Source organism: Gorilla gorilla, chromosome X (genome assembly GCF_029281585.2).
Source record: "Gorilla gorilla gorilla isolate KB3781 chromosome X, NHGRI_mGorGor1-v2.1_pri, whole genome shotgun sequence".
Taxonomy (NCBI): Eukaryota; Metazoa; Chordata; class Mammalia; order Primates; family Hominidae; genus Gorilla; species Gorilla gorilla.
Genome location: NC_073247.2, coordinates 165177354 through 165195268, shown reverse-complemented (window position 1 = coordinate 165195268; position 17915 = coordinate 165177354). Strand labels below are relative to the sequence as shown.

Here is a 17915-nt window from a genome sequence, read left to right as displayed (position 1 = left end):
CCCTGCAGTCGGCGTGCTCTTGGCAAACGCTCCATGCTGAGAGGGCAGGTGCCATTCAGGCCTGGTTGGATTCTGGAGCCGCGTCTCAGGACAGCTGGGGCCATGGAAGTGTCTAGAAGGGAGGGGAAACCTCCCTAGTCCGGGCTAGCCCAGACCTGAGGGTGACGGGGCCCCTCTTCTGAGGGCAAGGAGCCCAAGGGCCAGGAAGGGCACGGAGAGGCCTGGCCGCCACAGGAGCAGCGCACGGAGCCACGTTGCACAGTGTTTCTTTAATGGAAAGACAGCCACCGACCTCAGAAGCAGCCCCTCCTTGCGCTGGACCAGAAGGATAAGGGGAGACCTAGCCACCAGTGGGCCAGTGGGGCTGAGGGGGTTCTAGGAAAACCGGTGTCTGGGACTCTGGCGGGATGTGGGGCCTCTCCTCTCTTTGGGGCAGAAGGGCCAGGGCCTGACAGGCCTAGGGCTCCCCCCTTGATGGTGTCATCTGCGCGGGATGCTGGGCCTCCACCTCCCAACCTCCTCCGGGACTGTACAGGTTTGGGGGCAAGGCCTGAGCAGGGCAGGCTGGGGAGACCACTGTCCCTGGGGTTTTGTGGGCAGGGGCTGGGTGCAGGCCGGACAGACAGAAAGCAGTCCCAGCTCAAGGCAGAAGGCCAGAGGGTGTGGAGTGAAAGGGACAGGCGAAGCCAGGTTCGGAGAGATGGAGGGAACAGGCCACCAAGCTCAGAAGCGAGAAAGGTCTGAGGAAGCACAAGACACAGACACACACACACACACACACACACACACACACACACACACAGAGAGAGAGAGAGAGAGAGAGACAGGCCATGAACTTGCAAGGGGGCTGAGGGGAGCCGCAGAGTGGGGGAGGGTTGAAAAGCTGGAAATGCATGAGGAGGAGGAACAGAACATGTGTGTCTGGACAGGTGCGGCAGCCCTGGCAGAGCCCACTGTCCCCATTCTTATGGACCGCCTCCTGGCTGCTGACCCAGGGACTGTTCTCCTAGGACTGGAGCCTTGGACACTTGGGTTTGGGAGTGAACGAGAAAAAAGCTTCATGGGGTGCCTCTGGGTGGCTGTGGTGGGAGAGCAGGGGCAGCTCTGAGGCCGAGGGAACATGTGATGGGGGCCGGGCCTTGCGCCCACCTGCACCCTTGGGAGCCAGGGAGAGGCGGTGATGGGGCAGCGAGCTGGGGTCAGGGACCCGAGGTGGGGGGCTGGGTTGGACGCAGCTGGGCCCTGGCTTAGCTTCCTGGCTCTGCCTCCCCATCAGGATGTCTGGCTGTGTTCCCCAGAGACCCCCACTGAGGCCCCGCGGTGGCTGCAGCTGCCTCTACTTTTTGTAGTTGCCAAACTGGATGGCCAGGCGGTCAGTGACGCAGCGGAAAGTAGCCGGCTGCACCTCCCAGTAGGGCACGGGGTTGTTGAAGAGGCTGATGCCGTTGTAGTAGGCCCGCTTCACCCCGAAGCCCACGGGACAGAAGTCGTTGACACCCACTTTGGTGATGTTGTTGGAGTGCAGATAGACCACCTGAAGGCAGAGAGGCCGGGTCACGGCAGGCCTCCCTCCCTCCACACCAAGCCCGCTGCCTCCAGGAGGCATTTTGCTGTTGCCTCTGCACCCTACTTCAAGGGCCACACCAGAGGCTCCCCGTTGTTGGGAGGAGCAAAGCAAGGCATGGGTGTGTTCTTTGTGTGGGTGTCAGCCAGGATTAAGGCACTGGATGTGACCAGGGACAAGGATGAGGGTCTCAGGTGGGTAAGGTTGAGGACATGTGGGGGTGGGGCTGGGGTAGTGGTGTGTTTGGTGGTGTGAGGCGAAGGAAAGGTGGCCTGACCCTCAGGGGAGCACCCTCACACTCCATGGGGCATAAGAGGAGAAAGAGCCCTTGGGATGCCCTCCTCTTTCTTCCAGTCAGCAGAGGAGCTCGCCCTCTAGCAACCCCTCCAACTCTCTGGAGCCACCGTCTTGCTGTCTCTGGGAGGAGCAGAGGTGGGCAGGCGAGGCGCCTGCTGGGTTGGGCTGGGAGCCCAGTGCTGGTGAACATGACAATGGCCACTAGAGGGCGAACTCGGCCCAGCATGGGCATGGCCTGCGCGGTGCTGGCTCGCAGCTGGTGCGGATGGGGGTGCTCCAAACACTTGTGGATGGAGCAGGGCTGGGCAAGACCAAGTTCTCCCACCTGGTTGCGGGCCAGGCCAGGGATGGAAGCTCCCGATAGAATCCCAGGCAAGACCCTGCTCCCCCTCGTCAGCCTACTTCCTGCCCTGGGCTGTCACTGTCTTGGCACAGATCTGTGCACTCCCATGCCCACAGTTTCTCGACTCCCTGGACTCTGCCACATCTTTCTGGTGTCCGACCCACCTGGAGACCCTCGGGTCCAAGAGCTACCAGGCTGCCTTGCTCGGTATCCACCATGGAGCCCCTGCTCCTTGCCTCCTCAGCACCAGCTGGGAGCATCAGGATCGCTCCCTTGCAGATGCCCAGAGCCGGTCGGGAAGGAGGGCCAGGGGACTGAGGGACTGCCCGGGGACACACACGCCTCCCCCAGCCCAGCCTTAGGGAACCTGGCTGTGCATGCCCAGCTCTCACCTGGAGGAGCTTCAGGTCTGGGAGCCCTGAGGGCACCCTGGCCAGCTTGTTGTTGTCCAAGTGGAGCTCCCGGAGGGTGGGCAGGAAGCTCAGGCTCCCGTTCTCGATCATCCGGATCTGGTTGTGGCCTAGGCCCAGCCTGTGAGCGGGAGAATGACACGGACTCAAAGGCTGGAGGGAAGGATGGGGGGCTGGGCGCGAGGGGCCACACAGCACTGAGGGACTCTGGCATCACCCTTGGGCGGTGCCCTGCTGTCCTCACCTGTACAGCTTGGAGTAGCGAAGCAGGTCCTCCAGTTCGATGGCCTGGATTTTGTTGTGGTCTAGGTGGAGTTCATTCAGGGTCTCAGGGAGGTCTGCCAGGAGAAGAGGGCACAGGGGAGAATGCAGGTGCTGAGGGCAAGGGCCCTAGCTCTGCCCCAGGTGGCGGGAGGGGACTGTTGAGCCTTTCCCTGAGTAGATCGGGCCCATCCAGAGCCCCCACCCTGGCCATCTGTGCTGTTGGGGGTGAGGCAGGCAGGTGTGCAGGAAGAGTGGGCTTCCTACCTTTGGGGATGCCAGTCAGCTTGGCCTCTGAGATGCGCAGGTAGTTGAGCTTCAGGCCATCAAAGGCTCCAGGTTCAAAGCCACTGTTCTCCAGTGGGTTCCCGCCCATCTCTAGGGGAGAGACCTCATTAGCTCGGGAGCCTGGTGGTCCCTGCACAGCCCTGGGTCCTGTCATTTCCGGGCCAGTGTGGTGGGCCCTGCTACCTGCCGGCTGCTCCCATCTCCTGAAAGCAGTTCTGCTAATTTACCGGGCTAATTGCAAACTCCTAGCTGTTCAGGACTGCTAGCCCCAGGACTGCTAGCTCCAGGGGGAGCAAGAGGAAAGGGAGGAGTGCCAGAGATGAAGATGGGGCTCCCGGAAGCCACCCGGCCCCTCTGGCCCAGTCTTCTCTTTAGCCATGGTGATCGCCTGCATGGAGGATTTGCCAAGAAATCCATGGATTTTCTTTTGACCGTTCTCACCATACTCTTTCTTGAGCTGAGCCTCTAAAGGTATCCCTTGGTCTCCCTTCCCCATGCCTCGAGACAAGGCTCTGGAATGTTCTGGGAGGCCCTCAGCTCACCGATGCAGTTCATGTTCCGGAGCCCGCTGAACACGCCCTTGGGCACCTTGCGGATGCGGTTGTCGTGGATGCGGAGCTCCACCAGGGAGCTGGGTAAGTTGGGCGGGATCTCCACCAGGTGGTTCTTGGAGATGTAGAGCTTCTGCAGCTTCCGCAGTGGGCTGAAGGCCTTCTCGTGGATCTTGGAGATCTTGTTGTTCACCAGGACGAGGGCCTGAAATGAAGCAGGGTGGGCGGAGGAGGTGAAGGCACGGACTCCCCACCCCACCCGCCCCTCTCTCCTGCCTTTCTGTGCCTCCCCAGCCCACTGGGCCTTGAGGAGGTCAGTCCATGCTTGTGAGCAGAGCGCAGGGCAGGAGGCAGCACCCAGGCCCGGTCCTGAGCCCCAGCAGTGCCACCACTGCCTTGCCGCTCCAAGCCTCAGTTTCCTCACACGCACACTGGCTACAATGAAATCCGTTCTCCTCTGTTGCTGGGAGGAGTGGACGTGATGAAACGTTTTCAGCCATGAAGGCAGCCGAGCTGAGCGATCCGGTCCTGCAGCTGCGGTTGCTCAAACCCACATGAGTGAGCCGCAAACCTGGGAGCTCCCATCACGGCTGGCTCCAGGCTTCACCCTGAAGCCCACGAGTCCCCGAACCCCTCTCATACCCCACACGTCCATGCACATGCACCCACCCGGACCCCTGCCCTCTGCTGTAGGCCTGCTGGTTCCTCCCAGCTCCTTACGTAGAGGTGCTGGAGACCCTTGAAGTCATCCTTGCGGAGCTCGGAGATGTCGTTGTTCTGCAGGTCCAGCAGCGTGGTGTCAGGGGAGATCTCTTTGGGCACAGACTTCAGACCTAGGGGCCCCACCCCCATCACCAGCATGAACTTGAGACCTAGGGGCCCCACCCCCACCACCAGCATGAACTTGAGACCTAGGGGCCCCACCACCATCACCAGCATGAACTTGGAGCCATCCAGCCGACTAGCCCCACTGGTAGGGAGGACCGGGGACACACACACAAGGACACTGACAGGCACACGGGGATGCCACCACAAGTGGGCACAAACTGCACAGCTCACAGCCAGACGGCTGGACCCCTCCTACACTCACATCATGCTCGCCACCATCCCACAGGACCAGCATGTGCCCCCTTCAGAAGGGGCTCTCAGGCTACACCTGTGCCTCCCTGCATGCCCCACTCCCCATCACTCAGGGACAAACCCAGGTCGGAGCACTGAACCACCCGCAGGTGGCAGTGGCAGCCGAAAGGACACATGGCGCTGTAAGTGGGTGTGACAGAGTCCGGGTCCAGGACGCCCGAGGTGTCAGCGCCCGAAGCTTCCTCATCGTTCATCAGGAATGGCCCATCGTCCAGGGTGAAGTCCCAGAAGCCTCTCTGCTCAAAGGGCAGGGCCTGGCTCAGGGCCAGCAGAGACACGAGGAGCCACAGGGGCCACATGGCGGATGGACCTGGGGGAAGAGGTGAGGGGATCATCAGCACCAGCATCCACCCGTCTTCTCCATGCCAGGGGCTGGTGTTCCGCGTGTGTGGTGGCACTGCGTTCCCATCCCTCACCAGGGACGGCCAGACCCTGGAGCGGGAGGTGGAGAGGGCGGAGTGTGGGCAGAGGGCTCCAGGCAGGAAGGGAGTGGATGCTGCTGGCAAGGAGGGTGCCCCTTCCACTCCACTCCCTTCACTGCTTCCACTACCCCCCTCCCCATCCCGGACAGGACTTGGCTTAATCAGGCGATGAAATGTCTCCTCATTAGCAAGTCTGCAGGCCCCCACGCCTCTGAGTCTGCCAAAAGCCTGCTTTAGGGTGGGGGCACCCATGAGGCTGCGTGGAGGAGGTGGAGGAGGAATCCTAGCCATTGGCCCTCAAGGGCTTTGAAGAATTCACTTTTGGGGACATCACTGTGGCCTCCTACCCGGGCCAATCCTTCCTTTGAGTTCTGGGCTCAGGGCAGCGTGGATGAAGTTAGTTGAGTTTGGCGACTCTGAGTTGCTTCCTACCTCCTGAGGCCCCCTTCCACCCTGCCCACGTTTCTCAGAGACCCTCTAAGGCCAAGGTAGGGAGGCAGGGTGGAGAAAGAGGGGGTGTCCTTTGAGGCCATGGGTAAAGTTGGCTGAGGCAGCACTGAGTGGAGGCCCCAGAGGTGGAGGCCATGGCGCCCCCAACACTGCCCCTGGGCCTTGGCTTCCTCCTCTGGACCACCCACCCCAGCCCCCCGCCCACACCGCCTTGGCCCAAACAGCCCTGGAGCTCCCAGATCTGCTCGCACCCTTCCTCCCTGCCCACAGCCTCGGCAGCCCAGAGAGGCCCCCCAGGGGAGCAGGCTGCCGCCAGGGTGGCAGGGCAGGGTCAGGCTTGCCTGAGGCCCCCCAGGCCAAGGCGGCGAGTGGGAGTGGAGGGGAAGCAGCCCTGCCCGAGCCTGCCCCCAGCACCCACCTCTGCTTGCCTCCTTCCTCCTCATCAGACACGGTCTCCCGTCCAGAGGCAGCCGGGAATGTGCCCTACAGGAAGAGGCTGGAGCCCTGCCTCTCTTACCACTTCATCCACCCTGACTCCCCAGCAAAGGCCCAGGTCTCATCCCAGCCTCACCTTCCCCATCTGTTAAGTGGGAATAAACATGCCTGCCCTGCTTGCCACCCAGCCTGGGGTGGCCCTCGGTGCATCTGGAGACAGGGAGCCCAGCTGGGCAGCAGGGGCCTCTGGCAGACCTGAAGCAGTTGCACGCCCAGGAGACCCTCACTTAGGGCCAGTACTAGCTGGGGAGGGGCTGTCTGGGGCTCCAGCAGAGCGAGGTGAGCCCCCTAAGCCCAGCTGCTGGTTGCAGGGGTCTAAGGAGGCCGTGGGGAGGTGGGGGCTCTGCCCCTAGGCCAGCACCCTATGAGCAGCCCCGCCCTGCCCGATGCTTCCCCAGTTGCCCTGGGGGCTGGGCTGGCTGCCCCGGGCTGCCGCTTTGGAGTCCTTGCTACCAGCGGGCCGGGGGCCTGAGGCCACTTCGGGGCCAGATTGGGTCTGAGCACAAGCTCAGGAGACGGTTGGGATGGAGGCCTGTCCTGTCACCCCCATGCAGCTCCTCGGGTGCTCCAGGGAGCATCTGCTGGCACGCGTCCCCCCTGCATTGGCATCCCCCCTAGAAGCCACCCATACGCCCTCCCACACCTGTGGACAGAGGGGCCTGTGGTGAGGCTGTGGCTATAGCGGCTGCCAGGCCTGTGGAGTGGCCTTTCCGCAGCCAGCCCCGGAGCCCTCCTGAGCCCACAGGCCCTGGGCCACACTGCAAAGTGGGAGTCGGAGCCCAAGGCTTAGCTCAGCTTCCCCATCATGTGGAGCTGGACTGGGGTCACCAGGAGGCCCCTGCTGGGGCAGCACCGAGCCTCCCTCGTTCTTTTGAGCCTTGAGATCCCACAGTTGCAGCCCAGGGCCTGCCAGCCTCAGGCCAGCCCAGCAGGACCTAGGGGAACCGCCCGGAGGGTCTTGGCCCCCAAGTAGGGAGAAGGCTCAACACTCACCTACCTGGATGGTGTTTCCCTTCCTCCAGGGAAGGGCAGGGCCTCCGATGCCTGCTGCCACTGTAGAACCCTCTCCCAGTGCCAGTGGACACCCGGGGGCAGAAGGAGGAGGAGGAGGAGGAGCAGTGGGAGAGAACAGGAAGGGCAGGATGGAAGCAGGAGAGCAAGATGGAGTGGGGGAGGGAGGAGACTGCCCTGCCCCTCCTTGCCGATGCCCCTGCCAAAGCCGCTACCTCCCAGGGAGAGTGAGTCAGGGCTGGGACACCCCACCAGAGCCCTGGCAAGCTCCAGGGTGGGCAGTCCACCTGGACAGGTAGGGTTGGGGTGGTCCGGCTGGGCCTACGGGAGGCTGTGGGGAGGGGCTGGGGAAGGCCGAGGGGACAGAGGACCATCTGACCATGGCCAACTTGGAGCCCCCCAGGACCCACGCATTGGCCTGGAGGAGGACTCTACAGGGACCCCTGCCCCGGGGCAAGGGGTCTCCCCAGGAGCTGGGACTTCCCTGCAGGCCCTCCTGTTAGGGAATCGGTCCCTCCACCAGGGCAGGGGGCACAGGCACAGGGCAGGCCAGTCACGGCAAGACTGGCCATCGGGGTCTCAGGTGGGTTCCCGGGACCAGCTGTGGGGCAACGAGGGCTCTGGAGGCAGGCTGCCTGATATAGTAGGATGTCTGGGGGGGTCTCCAAGAGACTGCGAAAGGAGCAAGGGGAAGAGGTTCCCTCAGAGCGGGGAGGGAGGCTGAGGGCTGGAAGGCCCATACACCCGGGCCCCGTGACAGAGGCAGAAGGACAAGGTTTGGCTGGTTTTCCATGGCTCATGGCTGTGCCCAAGCAGTGGGCAGGCTGGAGGGGCGGGGGCCGGGCAGGCTTCCCGGCACATCCCTCATTTCCCCTCAAAGAACTGGCACAAAACTGAGACCTCTCCCGAGGAAGGGGCAGGCTCCGTGTCTGAGCCCACAGGAGGCAGCAAGGGGCCCATGAAGTCAGAGGGAGCCAGGGGAGCCTGGGGGGAAGGATAGGATCCCCTGGAGCTGGCATGATGAGTATCCCCATTTTATGGACACAAAAGCTAAGGCCGAGAGAGAGGCTCTGATTTCTCCCAAGTCACTCAGCCTGACTTGGAACTCAGCTTTGGCGCCTCCAGGCCCTGCCTGAGCTCTCAGCTGTGCTCCTCAGCCACAGGGCTCCAGCCATGTCTCTGGGCCTGTGAGAGCCTGAATGCCCGAGACAGGGGGTGGCAGTTTGGGAGGTCCTGGCAGTATAGGCTCAGCTGTCCTCCCAAAGCCTGGCCCCTGCCTTCTCCCCACCACCTCACACCGAGCCCCTCCCTCCTGCCAGAACATGCACACACACACGTACACACATACACACACAAACATACACACAGATGCACACATACACGCTCATATACACACACACGTGCACACGCACACACCTATACAAACACATATGTACACACGTGCACACACACATGCACACACCTATACAAAACATATGTACACACATCCACATGCATCCACATGCATGCACACATCCACACACATATACACGCACACGCCTGTACACACATGTACACACATATACATGCACACACCTAGACACTCACACATGCATACCCATGTATACACATTCACATACACATATGATACACATATACACACATATATACACAGATGCACACACACTCATGCACACATCTATACACATACATGCACATGTACATCCACATGCACACATGCATGCACACATGCACACGTACACACAGGTACACACATGCACACACACGCACACATACACATTTATACACACGTACACTCACACGCACATGCATGCATGCACACATGCACACATACATACATACCTGCACATATACACATGTATACACACATACACATATGTACACACATACATGCACACATCTATACACACATGCATACACATTCACATATACATATGTATACATATACACATACATACACATATATCCACACATAGATAAGGCAGGCGGGGGCCCCAGCCCAGGAAGCAGGAATACCCCATAGTCAGATCCTGTGAGACCCACAGCAAGTCCCTCCAGTCCTCAACTCTCCACCACCACAACTGAGGCCTCTGGGCCTCAGTTTCCCTTCATTGGCCTCTCTGGGTGTGTCCTCAGGGACTTCGGGGAGGGTTTCAAGCCCCACCAAAGTGTGCCCTGAGCTCCCTGGATACCATCTCTTTAGAGCAAAGGACAGGGGCGGCAATGGCATAAGCCCCAGGTTCGGCGACCGCAGATGTGAGTGAGGGAGGAGGCTGGGCTTCCTGGAGCCTCCGCCACCACCCCAATAGGGCCCTCCTTGTCTGCCCCTCTGAAAGCTAGCGCAGTCCTCTGCACTGGATTGCTCGAGGTCACAGCCAAACAAGATGCGTTGGCAGCCTCTGAGAACATGGAGGGTCCGTGCCAGGCATTCAGGCCAGGCCAAGGGCGGCGGGAGCAGGGCTTGAGGTCTGGCGGGCCCTGGGAGCTCGCCTGCAGATGGTGTGGCTCACAGCTGCCAAGTGGCAGACGCCGGATGCTGTCTCCGCAGCCTCAGCCCTGGGCGTCTGCCCCCCTGAGCAACCCGACCTGAACTCTGACACCCGTGCCACCTTCCACGCAGCCCTGCGGGGTCCCTGGGACTGCGTCCTTCCTCCCCTCCCCTCTGGCCGCCAAAGCCTTTTGGGCCCAGTTTCAACCAGCAGCCTGGTGCTTGTGCCCCCGCTGACACCCGGCCTGCCCCCTGCCACTCTCCCAGGCCCCAGTCCACCAGTCCCTCCCCGCCAATGGCTCCAGCTTGTACTTGGGCATCAACCAGAGAGGGGATGTGTACCCTCCATGGCCTTGCCAAAGCCCGGCGTGTGCGTTCATCTGTGGGAGTGGCTGCCTGAGAGGCTGGGGGCTGGAGTGGGGAGGGGTGGACCTTGTGCCACATTCCAAGCCCCTGCCGTTGCCGCAGCATGCCCTTCAGGCAGCCACGCTTGGGCGTCTGCTCCCCTTGCAGCCACATGTGGAGGGGCTGGGAAACCCCGGCTCATCTGCTGCTCAAATCCTTTCCAGAGGTTTTCTGGCAGGGTGGTGACAAGGGTGGAGTTCTCCCTTGATGCGCCCAGCCACCTCCCACCTCTCTGTGCCAGCCCTTTGCAGCCTGTGGTGCCCGTGTCAAGGTCCAGCCTGTCCCCACAGTTGGCGGAGTGCAGGACTCAGCCCTTCCCACTGTGCGCTCCTGGTCCTCTGCACACAGACTACTGCTGCCCCCTCCCACTCCCCGAAGAGATCCGGGGCCTCCTGCTAGAGTCTCCAAGGAAAAGGGAGGATGCTGTCACCTCTCAGAGGCAGAGCAGGGGACTCATGTGATTTCTTTACTTAGCCCCCTGCCGTCCCCCGTTGACTATAAGAAGGAAGCAATGCTCTTAGGACTTGATGAAGGGGTAAACTGAGGCTCAGGAAGTTGGCCCCAAACTCTTGCCCAAGGCCACACGGTGAGGAAACAGCAGAGCTGGGGCTGCACACACTGTCTGTCTGTCCGTCTGTATCCTTGCCCCCATGTCTGGACCCACCCTCTCCCAATGCACACAGTGCCACAGGCCCCAAAGCTGACACGCTTCACACTCTCGGGGCTGTGCAGGGGGCTCCCCTGGAAGCATGGCCCTTCTGAGGACCATCAGTAGCTCCCTATGGCCCACAGATCCAGAAGCCCCTCCTCAGCCCCAACACAGCCAGCAGGGCAGCCCCCGCCCAGCCTCTCACCTCTGCCTCTGTCTGCAGGGAGTCTCCTGGAAAAGCCATCGTCTCCCCAGGCGAGCACTTCAGGGCCCCAGGGAAGGTGTTCCCGGCCTGCCCCCCAGAGCCTGGGGCCCTGCCTCCCTCCTTCCCTGGTACAGGCCCACCAAGGCCAGGAGGGGAGGGGAGGGTTTCCTGCAGCCCCTCCCTGCCGCAACCCGCTCTCTGCCAGGGGCTCAGGCTGGGCTGGGATTAGCCTCCTTCAGCCAGCCAGGGTGGCCCACAGCCTGCTTAGCTTCAGGCTCCTGGGACTGCTGGGCTCCCATGGGTGTGTGTCTCTTTGCATGAGGGCAGCCTCCAAGAACCATGGGATGGCAGTCAAGGCCAAGCAGGGACTCAGACTTCCGGAGGATAGAAGTCACACTGGCTTCCCAGACTTCCCCTGCCTCCAGGGACAGGGCTGCCTTCTAATCTTCTGGCCACCCAGGAGTCTGCCCGCCATGCTCCCCTCGGCCCATCTGAACACCTCAGGGACCAAACAGGACTGGGATGCCCAGCAGAGGCAAGTTCAAGAGGCCCACAGAGTCTGTTGGGTCCCTGGTCCTCCAGCTCATCTCAGGCCAGTGTTTAAGTGGAGCTCAGGCTTAAGATGCAGTGGACCGGGAGAGTTCCATGCAAGAAGGCTGGCCAGAGCCCCAGGCCCCTAAGCCTCAGAGATGAGCCTCATGGGAATGGGCAGCACCTTCACCAGGCCTGCCAGGGAGCCGGGACATGACCCTGCCCCTTGGGCTGGCTGGGATCAGAGCTGCGCAGGTGGGAAGCTGGGAGTGGGAGGGCTCTGCAGTCCTCGGAAGAGCCAAGGCTGGTGGCCCCTCCATAGCCACCCCAGAGGCTGCTCTGACCTAGAGCCACCATGGGGCGGGGGAAGAAGGCAAACAGCGAAGGGGGCAGCTGGGGTGGTTCCCAGGAGTCTAGAGTCCCAGAAGGGGCTTCTGGCTGTGGGATTCAAGTGGTGGAGGGGATCTTCTGGCCTGGAAGGGGACCTGGGGAAGGAGGAATGAAGCACAGGCCCCACCCCTCCAGAGGAGGTGGCCCCAGGCCTTCCCCAGGGAACCCTGGGAAGCTGGTTCTTTCTGGAAGGCTGCAGAAGGGCCTGGCCATGGGTCCTGGAGGCCACTTAGGCTAGGCGGGCCTCAGGCCAGGAGGACTGAGCCATGCGCCCTCCCCACAGCACAGCCCCTCTGCACACACCCCACAACTGGTCCCTCTAAGACTGGCAGAAAGGGCTCTGAGTGGCCGAGCTGTGGCCCCTGATCTCCCAACCCAGCATCTGAGCAGAAGAGGACAGGAGCTGGGGCACTGATCGCCCCAGGCCCGGCTGGCAGGGTGGGGCCAGGGCCGGCAGGATCCCGGGTTGGGCTGCCTTCCGAGGGAGCCGGTGCCCACCCAGCGGCCTGCAGCCCAAGGCAGGGTGCCCTGGGAAAGCCACCGCCACCCCCAGCCCCTCGGTGTGAGCAAGACCCCCAGCTGGTGTGTCCCCACCCACCAGTGGGGCTCCCAGGCCTGTCGGGGGCTCGGTGGTGGGCCTGGATGCTAGGGGGGCAACGTGCGGCAGGGACCAAGCTCTCCCGCCCACAGATGAGTGGGAGGGGGTCGTGGTGGGCATGGGAAGACCTTTCCGACAATCAGGGGTGTTGGGGGGTGAGCAAGGCAGGGGAGGGGCCCTGGCAGGTGGGGTGCCAGGGACCCCAGGGCTGGGGCTAGGCCTATGGGTGGGGCGTGTGCTGGGGATTCTGTGGGCCGAGGACATGTGACTCCTGGGCAGGCTGGAGATGGTGGGGGGTGGGGGGTGGGGGTTGGGCCCGGGAAGCACAGGAGACGGCAGGTGGGGAGGTCCCCATCCCACCTCTATACAGGGTGGCAAGGACTCAGAAGCCCTTGCTGAAGGCTCTGAGTGCTAACTGTCAAGTGTGAACTCATTACAAACCCCTCCTCTGGGGACTTGGCGCTGTCACTGGAAGGGACACGCTATAGCTTTGTTTGAGTGACTCTGGAATGTTGCTAAAGACAGGAAACTCATTCTTGCCTTGGAAACACCCCTCTTCCTTTCCCAGACTCCCCATCTATGTGTTGGTAGGGTTAATGCCCACTGCCGTACGGGTCCTTGGGGCTTGAAGGTGGGCCAGGGAGGCCAGGGCTGCCACCCACAGCTGGCCAGCTTGCCATGGGAGCCCTCTCTGCTCCCTGGCTCGCAACCTGCTCCCACCGCCCAGCCCTGGTGGCTTGGAGGCAGCCCTGCATCTTCCTTTCAATATACCCACACGGGCTTGCCCTCAAAGGCTCACCACGCTGGCCCACAGTGGCCATACATGGGCATGCTCCGCACCAAGACACCCATGCTCATACACCAGCTCTCCTGGGGTGCGGCTGGCACCGGCGGCTGGGTGTCACCAGGAGGTGCTCACCCGCACCCCCGGGCGCTGGTCCCCGGGAGCCTTTCTGGCACGGGGGCAGGGGGGCTGAGCATCTCCAGCTTGTCTCAGTTCCAATTAGTTGCTATAGGGCAGAGAGCTGGCAGGCCAGGGAGGGGCGAGGGCCCAGAAACAGTACCCCCTGAGGATGGGACCTGAGCAGTCTGGCAGCCAGGACAGCAGGAGAGAGGCCTGCCCACCAAGACAGACCACTGGAGACTGATGTACCCTGTGCCCTGCAGATCCCTGGGCCCCTGCTCTGCTCAGCAGGCGCTCAGGCACCCAGCCCCGCCCATGGAGCAGTGAGGGGGTGCTCCCCTCCGTGGGCCTTCCAGGGCACTCTCTTGCTCCCTCTCCTGGGTCCCTTGGAAGGCCCCTCTGGGACCCCAAGCCAGGTCCGCCCTGGGGAGCATGGCACAGTTGCCTGATTTTCTCTCCTTCCCCTCCACACCCATTCTGAGTCCCAGTCCAAGGGGGTCCTGGAAACAGACAGGGCTGAGCCACCCAGGCACCCCCAGTCAGGGCCCTTGCAGCCAGGGCTCCCAGGACCCAGACTTCTCACAGAGGATGTAGAGGCAGAGCATTAACCTGGGGGTGAGCGAGCGAGGAATATCTGGGCAGGGTGCCTGGGGTGTGCCTGGGAAACTAAGTCTTTCAGCCCATGCCAAGGACTGGCCTCAGGCAGTGCAGCGGAGGACTGCTCCTGGGTGCTGAGCTCGGTGGGCGCTGGGCGGTCTTCCCCGATCCGACCCAACCCGGGCCAGGCGCCAAGCCCTGGAGCAAGGAGGCGCCTGGGCAGAGCGAGGCTGAGGGAGTGGAGCATGCGCCTGGGACTTGCAATGATGAAACAGGGCCATTGGCAAAGCTGGGGTACCAGTCACCCAGCCACGCTCTAGGGTGGTAGCCAAGAAGACGGACCCCGAGTGGGAGAGACAAGAGCTGGATGAAGCAGAGCAAGGTCAGAAGGGAGAGGGAGAGGAAGGGGTGAGGGAAAGGTGCCTGGAGGGCGGCGAGACGAGGCAGAAGCCTGACAGGGACCAAGGGGGCCGCAGGGTGGCGATGAAGGGGCGTGGATCAGCAGCCTACAGAGAGCACCGGGGAAATCTGTGGACACCCTCGGGGCACTGGGGACAGCAGGACCAGGGCTTGGGACAGCGGAGGCAGCAGAGCCAGAGGCATCTCTGGGTTGCTGAGAAGGCAGCTTGAAGCCAGCCCTACCTGGAGAGGGGAGGCGCCAGGCGCAGGCTGGCTAGTTGGCGGGCTGGGGTGGTGGGCCGTCCGCACGTCTATCTGTCCGGTCTGTCCGGCGGACCGAAAGCAGCTACTCACTCCTGGGCAGTTTGTGGAGAGAGGGAGACAGAGGCGGCGGGAGGGAGGCTAAAGGCTGGGCAGGCGGGCCGATGGGGAGGGGACAGCGGGGAGAGGGCGGGGAGGGAGGAAAGGAGGGAGGGGGCTGGTGGGGCGGAGAGGGCGGGCGAGCAGGAGGGGGCAGGCTTCCCGGCCCCCCTGGCAGCTTCAAAGGGAGCAATTTTCTTGTAGACGGCTGGACTAGCTGAGCCCCCGCCCCCTCGCCCCCACCACCTCCCCCCCCCCGCCCCACCGCCTGGGGCAGACAGCAAAGGAACGGACACACTCGCACTCACTCAAACAAGGACCCAGAGAGTCAAACTTTCCACTGCCCAGATGGGGACACTGAGGTGCTGGCTGGCATCTCGCCAGGCAGAGGAAAGAGAGATGGAAGAAAGACGAGGGGGAGGCGGCCTTGGGCTGCTAGGCCCGTGAGTGGCCCCTGGAATTTGGTCCTGAGCCTGCCATGAACCTGCTTGGGCCTAAGCAAGGAGGTGGTTTCTCCAGGATCAGAGAGGTAGCTGTTGTGGATTTCTGGAAGGACTTCATGTAGGCTCCTGGCGCCCTGTACCCTCCCTTCCACTCCAGACTTTCTTCCCTTAAAAAGAGGGCCCGATCCGGCTGGTGGTGGCAGGACGGGGCAGGGGGCTCCCCAGCTTGCCTGCCCTGAACTGATTCAGAGACGAAGGATCCAGCGAGTCAGTCTTCTTGCTCAATCCCTGCAGGTCCCGTCGGACATGAGAACCACTCTGTGGGTGGCCACTTCCTCTGGGCTCAACCCTGTGCTGGTCACTTACGGGGACTAACCGGGTTACCCCACCAAGACTCGGCCGCTTCCTGAGGGCCCAAATGAGTCCAGTTCCTCCAGTGTCTAGAGCCCAGGTCCTTAGTACGACACTGCCCCCCTGTCCCGTAGTGTCCCCTTCTTCCCTCAGCAAGAGCAGCTCCTGAGACACAGGGGTAAGGGTTTAGATGGAGTGAGAAACAGATCTGCAATAGAACTGGGGGCCAAGAGTGCGGAAGACCAAAAGAGAAAATTGCATATTGAGAGAAAAAGCTCGAAGGGGCAGAGAGGGAGAGAGGGGTGGCTAGAGAGAGGCGGCATCCAATGGAGAGAGGAGAATGTCGAGGGCTGAGGGTCTTCAACCCCTGGCAGTGCCATCACTCAACCGGGGGGTGGGGTCTGGGAGGTCCCAGGCCAGGGAGGATGCTCCCAGGGGAGCTCTACCTGGGGGCATGGCAGGGCACAGACCCCCTTCCTGTTCACCAGCGGCAGCCCAGGGCCTGGCTAGGACCTGGGACACGTGGCACCTTGACCAAACTGTGGTACCTGCCTGCAAGAAGCTTCTAGACTGGGCCAGGGAGAAGAGAGACGTGGGAAACCAGGGGCCAGGCTGGTAACCCTGGTTCTCTCTTGATTTCATGGTTGGAATGAGGAGATTGGAGACCACATATGCCCTTTCCAGACAAAGGAGGTGGCTTGTCTTTCAGCAGGTTTGTGTGTTTTACCTTTTGCCCAGCCTCAGCGTCCGACTCTTGGCAGCCTGGTCTCATCTTTGTCCCACCCTCTTTCCCTCCCCCACTGCCAACTCATTCGTGGAGAAATATGTCGGTAAAGAGCGGGACAGGCAGCGAAGCCTGACTAGCAGTCTGGGTGGAGAGAGAAGCATTTGGAAACATTCCTCTCAGTGACAGCAGCCAGTCGCAAAAGGCCGCAGAGCCTCTGGTTCCATTCACTTGAAATGTCCACACTAGGCTCATCTGTGGGGACAGAAAGCGGATTTGTGGGCAGTGGGTGCTAGAGGGGTGGTACCTAAAGGTATGGGTTTTCTTTTTGAGGTGATGAAAATGTTCTACAATCGACTGAGTGATGGTTGCACAGTTCTGTGAATAGACCATATAAAAGCCCTTGCCTTGTACGTGCTCAATGCGCAAATCGTGTGGTAAGCACAGCCACTCTCAGTAAAGCCGTTTCAGAAAAAAGGAGAAACCCACTCAAGGCATGCCTGCTGCCCGAGGTGCTGGTACCCAGTACCTTCCTGCACTGCTTGGGGACTGAGAACCCAGGAGCTGTCACTCAGGGCCTCAGCCTCCAGGAGTCCCAGTGGGGGTGGAACAGCTCTGAATACCGTGGGGGCGCAGGGCCATGCACAGTGCCAGAGGCTCGGGAGGGCTACCTGGAGGAGGTGACCTGGAGCAGACCAGTAGGGAAGAGGGAAGTTGCCGGTGGAAGGAAGAGCACACGTGCCGGGGGTGTGGGGAGACACAGAGGAGCCAGGCGGCGCTGCAGTCCGGCCCTGCACCGACCTCACCCTCAGGTCTCAGCCAGGCATGTTCCTGGAGGGGGCTTGGAAGTGGCGATGAGGCGACACCCTGCTTGGGGGAGACACATTATGCATGCACCTTGCAGCTCTTACCTGAAGTTGGGGGCTGCTTCTGGGGGCAATACTCATATAAATACGGTCCTTGTGCCTGGAAGGTTCTTGTATCTGCGGTTTGCAGTCTGCAATAAGCCATAACTGCACGCCCGGCCTGGGGCCCACTGAGTCACTCGGCCTGGCTAGGGCCCACTGAGTCACTCAGCCTGGCCCTCTAATTTGGGGGCCACTCCCAGACCAGACAGGCAGTCTGGTCCTAGGGCCTCCCGCTTCTGCTCCCCCTCCCACTCCCCCCTCCTCAGGCCTGGGCTCTCTCTGCAGCGCAGAAGGTACTTTGATCCCAGCTGAAGTGCTCTAGGAACAGTGCTTCCTTGCTAGCGAGCAGAGCTGGCGGGCGGGCAGCCTTCTGCCCTTCTGGCCTCTCAGGGCTGGGAGGAGGCAGGGGGAAGCAGGGGGAAGGCAGGCATAGGGGGGCGCAAGGCAGGAAGGAAGAGCAGGCATTTCCTGAGGCCCTCAGGGCTCCTGGGGAGGAGGCGGACACACAGCTGTCTTAGCTCCCCAGGAACCAGCGGCGGACAGGGAGCAGGAGGTGGGGGAAGCAGAACCCGGCCCCTTCCAGCATGGCCGGTATGTGACCCTGGGATGCCACTGCACAGGCCCCCTAGGCCCTAGCTGGGATGCTTCCCCCAAAAGGCTGTAGAGGGCCAGAAGGTCCTGCTGGCACCAGCCTTGCCTTGCATCCCAGCCCGGGAGACCCCTTCTCCTGC

General features: G+C 62.0%; 2 protein-coding genes across 8 annotated transcripts in view; one reads left to right on the top strand and one right to left on the bottom strand.

Moving 5' to 3' along the window:
* Positions 1-250: 250 nt before the first annotated feature.
* Positions 251-14973, bottom strand: BGN (biglycan). The gene is made up of 8 exons (XM_004065072.5): positions 14642-14973; positions 4916-5164; positions 4435-4547; positions 3706-3919; positions 3143-3253; positions 2859-2952; positions 2597-2735; positions 251-1534 (listed from the first exon to the last, which is right to left on the bottom strand). Exons 2-8 carry the CDS (start codon positions 5151-5153, stop codon positions 1337-1339), a joined length of 1107 nt encoding a protein of 368 aa, XP_004065120.1. The 5' UTR covers positions 5154-5164; positions 14642-14973; the 3' UTR covers positions 251-1336.
* The window catches only part of HAUS7 (HAUS augmin like complex subunit 7), a 47635-nt gene continuing 43822 nt past the window's right edge, over positions 14103-17915 (top strand). Inside the window, exon 1 of one of the 7 annotated variants that reach the window (XM_019019168.3) lies at positions 14103-14381. The gene's annotated coding sequence lies outside the window, so the exon portion shown is untranslated. Of the gene's footprint in view, positions 14382-17700; positions 17776-17915 lie in introns of those variants that run through there. The other 6 variants (XR_010132482.1, XR_010132481.1, XM_019019169.3 and 3 more) reach the window with 6 other exon arrangements.

What these genes read in the sequence shown, in the direction of transcription:
- BGN (XM_004065072.5), bottom strand. Translation starts at nt 5,153, where the DNA reads ATGTGGCCCCTGTGGCTCCTCGTGTCTCTGCTGGCCCTGAGCCAGGCC. An exon ending in GGTTCAGTGCTCCGACCTGG is followed by an intron (nt 4,548 to 4,915) that starts GTTTGTCCCTGA and finishes TGGGGCCCCTAG; the next exon opens with GTCTGAAGTCTGTGCCCAAA. An exon ending in CAGACCTGAAGCTCCTCCAG is followed by an intron (nt 1,535 to 2,596) that starts GTGAGAGCTGGG and finishes CTCTGCCTTCAG; the next exon opens with GTGGTCTATCTGCACTCCAA.